This window comes from Parasteatoda tepidariorum, chromosome 1 (assembly GCF_043381705.1).
Source record: "Parasteatoda tepidariorum isolate YZ-2023 chromosome 1, CAS_Ptep_4.0, whole genome shotgun sequence".
Taxonomy (NCBI): domain Eukaryota; kingdom Metazoa; phylum Arthropoda; class Arachnida; order Araneae; family Theridiidae; genus Parasteatoda; species Parasteatoda tepidariorum.
In genome coordinates, this window is record NC_092204.1 from 20,929,781 (window position 1) to 20,942,085 (window position 12,305).

Genomic DNA, 12,305 nt, shown 5'->3' on the forward strand with positions numbered 1-12,305 from the left:
TTTCTTGACTTTGGGCTCTGGGGTGCAGGAACAGATGATCCGGTTAGGTGATCAGCCAAACGCAAAACCCTCCAGTGTTTAGTTCCCAAGCATGCTTGGTACTCATTTATCGACCCACTGAAGGGATGAATTATAATGAAACCATTTTATTTTATTTTATAAACGTCATTGTCCAATTGTCGCCGATCCAATTGTTTGGATTTATGACTTCTAATACTCAACTCTGTAGCCTTGTAATTTTGAACCCAATCCTGAAGATAAGCAAACTCCTGAATCAAATATTGGGAGAAATTTGCCTTTGAGGAGAACTTTATGATGGAACTAATCCTCATTTGCATTACGTGGAGAGGAAAACCACAAAGACCTCCTACGTTTAGTCTGACGGCAAGGACACTCTAACCCATGATCCATCTACCACTGAGGATATTTTAAGCCAACACTGTGGTTTGTGCGAGCTGGGTGCAGAGTTCATATCGATTAGCTATAGCTCGGGTTCGAACCCGGTTCATGTCATTAGAAGGCGAATGCTCTATCCCCTAAGCTACCACGAACATAAAGTCCCATTTGCAATTTCATCAATGCAATGTTATTTCAAAACCCATTAGAAACGGGATATAAAACATGCAGCCCTGTTGATGCGCTGCTCGAGATAGCTTCTATACACAATAATTTTTTTTGGAAATTTTTTTTAAAAATTTTGTCTGCGAAGGAAACAAAAAAATAATTTTGTAGCAACTCTCAGAAACTGCTAAGCATTTACAAGCAAGATGCTTTATTAAAATAAGAAAATGCAATCTAAACTAACCTCTATTTCCTCTTTTGAAAATGTTGATTTCAATGGAGACGGTTGATTAGCAGCAGCCATTAGACAATGCAACAATAGCATGTTATCACTTGACTCACCAGAACTTTTCATCGAGGAAGAAAACATAGTGGATAACAAGAAATCAGATTGAGATTTCAAGTTGCATGTTCGTATTAACACTTTGTGTAGAAATTGTTGATTTCCAAATAGAACTCGCACTGCTTTCATCAGATATAAAAGCAAATATTGTTGCTGCAGATAGTTAATATTTAATTCTAAAAGAAAAATATATTAAAAATTAAATATTCAATGTACAGAAAAGAAAGCTTAATAAAATAAGTACTGGAAAATTATTTAAAAAACAAACATGATTTATATTAGAAAAACAGTTTTATTTCTTTTTAAGACAGTTAGAAAACAGGCATGAGAATGAGAAAAAAACAATAAGTCTGAAAATACTGATAAGCTAAATGAAAAAAAAAANAAAAAAAAAAAAAAAAGAAATTAAAATATTTAAATTATCTACACACTTACTTTAAGTTTTATTTTCTTTATACAAAAAGTGTACACTGACAGTCCAACAGATAGTTGTGTTTTATTATAAATTATGATTAAAGAAACTATAATAATAATAAAGTTTAGAAACTTAATTCTTTCTAAAGTTTAGAAAGTTGAAAATTTCAGCAAAGTCGAAAAAATATTGTGCCAGAAAAAAATATACAAACTTCTGCAATTTTTCATTTAAAAAAAATTTTAAATGTTAGTCTGTATGTTTACCCAATAAACTGATATAAAAATTTTAAAAGTTCATAAAAGTTTCAAATAATTTTATAGATTAACGCTATTTTCTTTGTAAAAAAAGTCAAGTGATGTATACGTTATGGAGACTTACTTGGACTGTTTGAAGAAGGGGAAGTTAGAGAGTTCCCTTTGCTTCTTATTTCAAAGTTTTCATCAATGGCCAATCCAATAAGAAAAGCCCAAACATCTAGTATTTTGTCTGATACTAATTCATCAGCAAGCTGAAACTTTGAAGATGGAACCTACCAATATAGTTACAAACATTTAAACTATATTTGTATTTCAAGGAAATTCTATTAATAGTAAATATGAAAAGGAAGAAATACAAAATAAAGATGAAAATACATATATTTTTGAGAGAAGCAACAATAAATAACATCGAATTGCTGTATAATAATAATAATATTTATACAAACCCTTTATATAAACAAGTCTTTACAAATTATTTTATGTGTAAAAAAAATTCTAAAAAATGGAAGGTGTTTGATTCTGTTACAAAACTAAGTATCATATAAAATATCGACAGCATAAAATAAATTTCTCACCTTGAAAGAATAAAATCTGAAGTCTAAAATAACTACGAAAATTTTTTTTATTAGACTGTTGAACATCAATTATCTAGATTAATGAAGACAATACATAAACCAGATCATCAAATATACAAAAAAATTTATAATTAACCTTGGGGAGGTCATGCATGTAAAAAGTCCAAGTAAGTTGCAAAATTAGGTTTTTTATTTAACGGAAATGGTAGAAAGGAAAAAAAAACATTTGCCCAAATTTGCCTATTTGTGACACCGCAAAAGTGCACCATATGCAACACAGCTATTAAAGATTTCTATTACCTTTATTGATATTTGAGTTTACATGTGTATTGAATTTATCGTGAGTTCTCCATGGACACTTAAAACTTAACTACGATCTCCTTCTTAAAAACATTTTAGGTTTAAGTTTTGCATATTTAAATTTACCAATAAATGAGAGTATAAAATCAGTTGGATAAAATTTAGCATCTAGAGTATGTAAATAAAATGATAAAGATGATACTAGAACTAAACTTAATTTTATTGCAACTTTCGTCTTTCTATGGTTAAAGATTAAAAATCTACTATTCACTGTGAGTCAGGTATAACATAGTACCGCAGTAACCATACAAGCAACTATTCTCACTAAGTTGAATATTTTAACACTAGAATGCTAGATAAATTACTTAAATGACTAAAATGTCTGTTGTATCATTTTGTTACAGATTGTAAAAAGAGTATATAAAAAAACATATACACCACTAGCAAATTTATTATTTTGAAATATAATTATTGAACTAGTTTAGTATTATGGCTATAGTCATTATAAAATTATAACTTAACTTTAATATCCTTGAAGTAGAATTCAAAGCAGAGAGAGGAATGCGAACATTCAAAAAGCTAAATGCATCATTTCCAGTTAAAATATTTATAGTTTACTCATTTTATACACTTTTCAGACTTTAACAGACAAAAATAAACATTATTCGACATTCCTTTGTTAGATTTTACAAAGTTTTTTACTTTATTTTTATTTTCTTAAATTAGTTGCCACAATAATAATGTCTTCAAATTAGTCTGCAAAATCTCAAAATATTAAATAAGGGCATTTTTGGATAACTGATTAAATAGCACAGTCGATTGGAGCACAGTTCATACCTTTGATTAATGAATCAAGGCAGTTCATTAGTTCAATATAAAGTTTACTAAAGAACCTGCTTATATGCATATACCAAAGTTTAAGGAAATCTGCCGAGGCTGAATGCATTCTCCTTGTTCCAATGTGGAAGTTAAGATAAGGAGTGATAGACAATCACATCAGTTGACCAGGATTAAAATTAATATGAAACATAAATCCAGCCGTAAGAGTAACAAAGTTTTCATAAGTTGAAAATTTAATGAGTTTTCACCCATTGAATATCCAAAAAAAGTCTAAATTGTACAAATGAATAAACTTCATATTTTTATTTTTAAAAATTACAAAAAATTATTCAACAATTTTGTATAAATGTTTAAATGTAAAACTTCAGAAAGTAAAAAAATAATCCAAGCATCTTTATAAACTTGAAATAATATAAATAGGAAACAATAAAAAAAATTTAATTATGAAATCAATAAATTGAAAAGTGAATGAGTTGACATTTACTTAATATGGAAAAAATAGTTAAAAATAAATGGTAAACCTTAAACTGCCATAAAAATTTATTTTGAAAGTAAAAAAGGAATAGAATTATCATGTATTAAACATACAAAAATAATTTCAAATAAATCATACATTTTAAACTAATACAAAAGTTCATAAAAACTTACAAAAGAAACTTGATGAAAAAATTCCTCCATTGGTGTTTTACCAGAAGGGGAATGAAGATTAAGTTTTCCTCTTGGGAAAATACTAATTACAGAATTTATTGAGCCATCAGCACTGAGTACTTGTCCACCTAAGCGTATTCTTATGTCAACACCTCCAATAACAGATAATACAGCTAAGCAGCTACCATACTTCTTGGGATGCAAAGATCCACTCTGAAAAAAATATTAAATAATAAATAACAATTTGAAACTAAAAATATATATAAATCAACAGAGTAATTTTTTTTATCATGCAAATAATAAGGCAAAAATTATAGATAAATAAGCATATGACTTCACCAAATATTAAAAATTTTACCTTTACAAAATTAATATATGTGATTTAAAAAAACAGTAAAGATTGAGGAAAAGTACAAAATGTGTTTGTTTTTTCATTTGTCTTAACAACAAGAAAATCTAAAGACAAAATAAAAATCATCAAAAATAATTATCCATAAACAGTATTTACTTTTTTTTTTGCATTTAAATTAGGGATGTTTTGCACAGAGTTGTTGTAAAATTATTATTGTAAATTTTATTCCTAAATACCAAGCAGTTTTGTAAAAACATATATATATATATATATATATATATATAGGGCAATTCCACAGAAGTGTCAACTTTTAAGTGAAATTTTTTTTTATGAATTGCATATTTTAATCTTAAAAATATGTTCCAAAATAGCCAACATCTACATATTGCCGTTTCATTTTTGATAATTTTAAATTTTTTGAATCTGGCAGCATTCTAAAGTAATCACATGGCTGACAAGTGAATTGTTCACATTTGTGCTCAAATTGTTTTCTTGAAAAATACTTATAAAATGAAAGAAATGTATCTTTCTATTGCAATATTTTGATTAAAATATGCATATAGAACAGAATTTAAACATTTTAAGTTTAATATATGAAATAAAAGTAACTTCTTTTACGTCATTCGGTCACATGTCTTAATAATGCAAAAATTTCCTGAGAACGAAAATAAGATGTGACATTGGCAAGTTAGATATAAAACCTTTTCAGAGACAACCTAATTTTCAAACTGTTAAAATTTTTACTAATTCTTATATAAATATTAATCCTGTTTATCTGTTACATTCTGTTTATCATTTACACATTAATAAAACATTTTTAAAATGAAGGCTTTCTTCTACTAAACTTTTTGTCATTCCGTCACAGCAAATAGATGTTAATAACTGCAAGCCAACATGAGGTTAATTTTCCAAATTCACATTTTACATTGCTTACACATTATACTAAAAGTATAAAATAGTTCAGAAAAATAATAGCTGCAAAATTCGCAGAAGCTACTAGTTCTAAACGGCATGCCAAAAGCCTGGTTGCCAAAATGTCATTCCGTCACGCAAATAAAAAGTTCGTAAAATTAAAAGTGAAAACGATAGAGAATCCTGTTTTTTTAGTTTATGAAGCGCATTATGCCAATAATAATGATATGCATGAGAAAATTTTTTATTATTTGAAATTAGATACATAGAAACTTCAATTAATTGTTATTTTGCAAGTCAAAATGTCATTCCGTCACATATGGAATTGCCCNTAATTACAGAATTTATTGAGCCATCAGAACTGAGTACTTGTCCACCTAAGCGTATTCTTATGTCAACACCTCCAATAACAGATAATACAGCTAAGCAGCTACCATACTTCTTGGGATGCAAAGATCCACTCTGAAAAAAATATTAAATAATAAATAACAATTTGAAACTAAAAACATATATAAATCTACAGAGTAATTTTTTACCATGCACCCAATAAGCAAAAAATTATAGATAAATAAGTATATGACTTCACCAAATATTAAAAATTTTACCTTTACAAAATTTATATACGTGGTTAAAAAAAACAATAAAGCTTGAGGAAAAGTACAAAATGTGTTTGTTTTTTTATTTGTCTTAACGACAAGAAAATTTAAAGACAAAATAAAGCTTGAGGAAAAGTACAAAATGTGTTTGTTTTTTGATTTGTCTTAACGACAAGAAAATTTAAAGACAAAATAAAAATCATCAAAAATAATTATTCAGAAACAGTATTTATTTATTTTACATTTAAATTTGGGATATTTTGCACAGAGTTGCAGTAAAATTATTATTGTAAATTTTATTCCTAAATACTAAGCAGTTTTTGCAGAAAAAAAATATAAAATATATTTAAAAAATAACGAAAGATTAATTTGAATAATAGAATCTGAATTGACTAACCTCTGGTATAACGTTTTCATAAATTGTTTAAAAATAGTTCAAATTGTAGAGATAATTTAAATTTTTTTGCTATCTACTTTTTCAAATATTAAGTAATTGGCAAATTAAGTCCTATTATCAATTAAAATGTAGAAGAAATTTTCTTGCATCTAATCAAATTTTTCAATTAACACTGAATTGAACAAAAATAAAAAGTAAACAAAGCAAGCAATTACATATATACTGAAATTTACACATCCTATATAATTTTAAACTGGCATTATAAAAATATTTCATTTCTTACAAAAATATTCATTATATTAAAAACATGCCTTAATATGAATTCCAATGCCTTGATGATTAATTCAGAGAAATACTTACAAAGTCAAACAATTGTGATATCATTTCTGGCAGTGATTCCAGGTGATCTAATAAATATTTTATGATAAAAGTTTTCCATGCAGTAAGTGACTGAAGATGACGAATGAGAGATATAATCTCTTCAGCTAATGTACTGCAATGAGATGCAACTAATGACACTTTAGGACGAAATTCCCATTTCCCTCTCCAAGGGACTTCTAAAAGAATCAAATGATCAATTAATAAAAAAAAAACTTATAACCACAATTTACAAGCACATTAAAAAATACAACAATGGAGTCAGTAAAATAAAAGAAAGCTCTAAACTAAAATAAAGATTAGATTACTATTCATAAAAAAAACCCAAAATAAAAATTACAGTTGTTACAGCAATAATGCAACTAAAGTTCTAATTAAATAAAAATACACAGTAGCATGTTAAGGAATGGCATAATGTTACATAAATAAAAGACATATTTTATTTTTTACTTATCAATATACATACACAGCAAAATAAATACATTTTTTAGATCAAGTCTAGTACAATTTTGAAGGATTTTTTCAATAGAGAAGATTCGGCAACATTTACTGAAAATGTTGGTATTGAAGCACAGATAGATGAATTGAATTTGGATTAAAACATTTGGAGTAACTTAGTGAAAATGTCTGTTGTGGTGCAATTAAAGTGGATTCAGGCAGTTTAAAAGAAGTGCAGCAACAATCATGTTACAGTTGTCTGTCAGAAAATAATTGATTGAAGATATTTATTAAAGGTCTTAAGATTTGTAAAATGTGACAAATCAAAAGAATATGTTTCATTTTAAAGACATTAAACATCCAAATAATAATGAAATAGTATTAGGTCACGAGACAAATGGTAAAATTTTTCAAGTCCATTTACCAACTATTGGAACTAAATTATTTTTCATACACTAGTAAATAAAGAAGTTTTTTTTTTCCTTAAGAAAATGCGAAGTTTACCAAAAGTTATTTGCACATTGTTTTTCAATTAAGTGATAAAAAATTGGTTTGATGCATTGAAATTGAAAGAAAAAAATTAAAAAACAATACAGATAACATTTTATTAGTAACTTGTAATATTTTGTGAATTTCATCTCCAATTTAATAAATTTCATCTGCAGGTTCTTAATTGAAAAACATTTTACTTGGTCAATACACTGAAAGTATCTTCAATCTGACAATTCTGGAGTACTACTTTAAATTCATACAAAATGTCAATATGCAAATATTTTTTGCTGAAATTGGTGTTTTTTAGTTAATGTGCATGATTCAATTATATAATATCCAAAATTTCTTAGTTGCAAGAGTTGGCAAACAAAAAGTGTTTTTAAACAACTTTCAATGCTTTGCCCCATGTGGTCTATTTGATGAACTTTACCTTTAGGATGAAGAGATATGTCTTTAGAGGTATTTAAAAGTATATCTCCAAGTAAATCAAACAACCACTCCACAATTTCATTGAAGCGGTCATAGCAATAACTAGTTGACCAAAAGCAGATTATTCTTTTGAAGAGTCTTAAACTCTGCATCTAAAAAAGAAAGATTTTACTTTTTAAAGTTATTTAAATTTTAAGTTCAAAATGCTCATTACAGAACATCTAATATATGTCATTTTGTCATTGCACTCAAAAACAGGCATCCATTTTCAATACCAGGCAGATGTCAATGAGAAGAAATAGAGGTGATTAGAAATATAAAAAAAAAGTTGCCAGTGAAAAATGGAAAAATAAATATGAGAAATGAGAGGGAAAAAAGAACAAGAAAATAATCAGAGGCTGAGATAGAAATCTAAAATGCAGTTTCTATTTGACGGAAAGGTCGTAACATACTAATGTCGTTAACAAAGTAATAAGCATTCATATCAGAAATTTTTTATGCACTTTTGTTTTTTTCCTTTTATTTATCCATTTTCAAAGGGCAATATTTCAAATCACTTTTGTTTCTTCTCACTCATATCTTCCAAGCCTTGAAAATGGACGCCTGTTCTTGAGCAACTTGAAACATGTCAACTGTTTTTTTTAATTTAAATATTTTTGAAGCGAATGAAGTTTTCAATCAGGAAATATGTTACCTTTACAGTTCCTCGAGATTATTTTTTTAATTGCATACACTTACAACACTGAAATGAAAATACTAACACTATCTTGCAATAATTATATTCAGAGTTTAGTTAAGGATTATTATTTACAAAATGAAATGAAAAAATGTTTTGTAAATAAAAAACATATTTTTATTGTAGCTCATAGTGTTATTTTTTCAGGGTTCCCACTCAATTTCAGAAAAAAAATTCCCTGACTTTTCCAGGTATTCCAGGTAAATTTCAATGAAAATCCATACCATATTTTATCTATACTACGAAATTTTTCAATAGAAAATTTGGATTTTTTTATTTGTTATCCAAGTATTAGATTTTTTGTGTAAAATATATATCATTATAAGAGGAAAGATGCAATTCAGTATGTCTAAAATGTAAAATTTTTACAATAAATAATTGTAATAGATGTTAGAATTATTTAACTCGAATCTCAATAGCTGAGTATTGTTATAGACAATTTTAAGACTGGTTTTTTTCCAGGAATAATGAAGGAATTTTCCAGGTTTTCATAAGAAAATTGCAAATTTCCCTGACTATTCCCTGATTTTTAGAGTTGAAATAAATTTCCCTGACAATTCCAGGTTTTCCCTGTTCTCCCTGACCCATGGGAACCCTGTTTTTTCTATAGCATATGCCTCAAACCTCGTTCACCCTCTTCCAGTACCTCAGGGTTTGCAGGGTATCATTTCCCTTCTGCAAATTTAACCAAGTAAGAATGTGGCTTTTATCTTCACTTATGTAACTTAGTAACTTTTAGCTAAACTCAGAAACAAAACAACTTTAAAAAAAAGTGTAAAAATATGGGATAAACAAATTTAATGTTGATGATTTCAATAAAAAAATAATCATCTTAAAATACAGTGCTTTTAAAAAAATGCTACATTTGGATTTAGAAACTTCTATTTTACTAAAGCACAAACCAAGAAAACTCACATTATGATTAGCACAACAATTCACTTTTTTAAAAACCATTCTGCTTAATTTAGAATAAATAAGAAAAGGGAAAACACCCATAAATATTACCTTAGATATCATCAATTCTCCTGTCAAAAGCTGAGGATCAGATATAATTTTCATTAACAAATTAATCCAAGCTTGTGTACTCAATGCATTGCACATATCAGAAGTGCAAGCTATTGCTTGGATAAAATTCAAAGAAGCCCATGTTTTATGTTGCTCCATTGAAAGAGAATATGACATATTTCTTTGACCTGCAAGAAGGAAAAATATAGTAAAAATGAAAGTGCTCAAAGTATTAGGCCATTCTAGAGTTAGAAAAGAATAACCATATTAAGATAATTTTATTTTAGCAAGGCAATGGAACAAACCAAAATTTTTAAAAAGTTTCGTTATTTGTACAGCAAGTGAAGTGTAAGATTTCATTATTCTAAAGCAATAAATATAAAACCAAAATGTGGTTGCACAATAAGGTCGAGTTTTTTTCAAGTGTGCACACCAGAATTTTTAAGTTAAAATAGAAAACAGTTATATTTCAAATATTATGTACAAAAATATGCAGAATTTATAATTTTTTTTTCTTTGAATTTTTCAAAAATCAGAATAGTTTTGCACCATATTATTTACACCAAAAATCATTTCTTTAAATACAAACTTCATTCCCAAAAGAAACTCTGGAAAATTGCTTATAAAATTGCTGTGCAATGAAATGAACCAATCTGACTTAATTCAGTAAAGCATTTGAAGATGGAGTTCAAATTTTAAGTTAATTGTTGAAAATCCAACAAGTTGTGATTTTGATAAACTTGAAAAATGCAGTTTAGAGAAGGTTTTGAAGTTTTCTGGAAGTACATAATGAACCGTGTGGGTCTGCGTAAAATCTTATCATTCGGGCATTTAAATATATTTTTTGCTCTTACGACTTGGCTTAAATATTTGCTCTTAAACATTTTAAAACTTTGAGATATCTTTCCAAACAACTCTTAAAAATAATTATTTCAGAAACTAAGAGTGACGAAGCCCTTTAAGTTTATATTAAAGGAAATTATACAGTAAATATGCAATTAATTCTTCACAGGTTTCACTAATTGGTTTAAATTTTAACTTTGGTGCAAATCGAGTATAGAACATTATTGAGATTTTTCGCCTTATGTAATGTCTAATTAGTAAATTTTAATGGGGCCTTGTATCAACGAACCCGTTAAACTCGGGACTATTTACTCCGAATTTACAGTGCTGGGTTTTCAAAAAGCAGGGAACGGGCGAAATGACACGGGATCCTCAATGAATAATTAATGAATTTAAAGGGAGAAAAGCCAAGTTACTCTAAGACAGAACATACTATTTTATTTTGTAGAAAATGCTACTTATTAAAATCAACTTCTGTTTGCAAACTTTTTTTACCTTGGTTGTTATCATCATAAATAGAGTTTAAAATCTCTTTCAGAAGACCAGATAGAGAATTTAGGCAAAACTTTGGTACTTGATCAGCATAGAGACTCAGGTGGGCAGAAATGTATTTTGAAAGCAGAATACAAAGGTTCTTTAGAATTGCAGTAGGTGGGCAAGAGCAGGTTCGACAAACTAAAAGGAAAGTATATTTATGCACGTGAAATGCAACAATTCATGCACTGATAAATAAAAGACGTTTATCCTTTCATGTAAAAGAACATATTTTAAAGCAAAAAGTTCAGAGCACAGACATATAAACTTTTCTAACTATAAATTAAAATACCTTCAAATTTAAATGAAACAAGAAAAGATCTTAGGCACCAAAGAGCGTTCCTTGCTATTAATTGAGTATTTCAGTAAAAGTTCCAATAAATAAAGAATTTGAACATTAATGTTTGTTTTACAAATAAGGCAAAATGAAGATTAATATGATCATTATTTGGATCGAACATCAACATTATTTTTTTAAGTACATTAAAATGTAATTCCCTATTTCAGTTATTTCTGTGTTTAGCGTGGCTTAGTTTCATACTCCAGTTTTTCCATATCTTTATCTGTATGTGCATCTTCTATCAACTTTCTTTTCTTCCTTTACTTATCTCTAACAACGCATATAAACAATTCCATTATGAAGTACTTTACTATTAATCTCTACAGACCTAAAATCCAAAAATGCACAGAAACATCAACTCCTTATTCATAAGCAAAATTGAAAAATTTCTCTCTTTACAAGTTCCTACACACGACACGTTCGACACAATTATACAACCACTTAAGAATTTGTCTCCCTGACATATTATAAATCAATAGATTAAAAACTTGTTGACTAAATTGGTATAACAGATTGTTTCTATTACATGAGAGTCTATATTTTCAATTCATTTCCAATCTTCATTCCAAGTCATCACAGTATTTAAAATTATATTTAATACATGTATATAACATATAATTTAATATGCACAAAAATGTACTTTGTATGGAACCCATACTTAAGAAATACCCATACTTCTGCATGGAAATAGTTTCCTCCTCTTCAATTCAAGTCAAATATTGTGCTTTAATTAATTAATATATTTTTTGTACATATTGGCCTACGTAACAAGTCAGTGTAAAGGTAGATAATACAAATATAAATTTTAAGTTAAAAAGATTTGATTACAAAACTATAAGAAAGAAAAACTTTTGTTCTGTACTGCAAATCATATAAAAAACGAATAAAAAAGTTCGAGAGCACAATATTAGATC

General features: G+C 27.5%; 1 protein-coding gene across 1 annotated transcript in view; it reads right to left on the reverse strand.

Annotated features, from left to right (window-relative positions):
• The window catches only part of LOC107445810 (E3 ubiquitin-protein ligase HERC2), a 129,383-nt gene that overhangs the window by 59,479 nt on the left and 57,599 nt on the right, over window positions 1–12,305 (reverse strand). The window contains exons 36-42 of the mRNA XM_071178954.1: window positions 11,013–11,192; window positions 9,675–9,862; window positions 7,935–8,085; window positions 6,557–6,753; window positions 3,940–4,152; window positions 1,698–1,848; window positions 806–1,080 (exon numbers count right to left, since the gene is read on the reverse strand). Coding sequence (XP_071035055.1) covers window positions 806–1,080; window positions 1,698–1,848; window positions 3,940–4,152; window positions 6,557–6,753; window positions 7,935–8,085; window positions 9,675–9,862; window positions 11,013–11,192 — 1,355 coding nt within the window. The remainder of the gene's footprint in view (window positions 1–805; window positions 1,081–1,697; window positions 1,849–3,939; window positions 4,153–6,556; window positions 6,754–7,934; window positions 8,086–9,674; window positions 9,863–11,012; window positions 11,193–12,305) is intronic.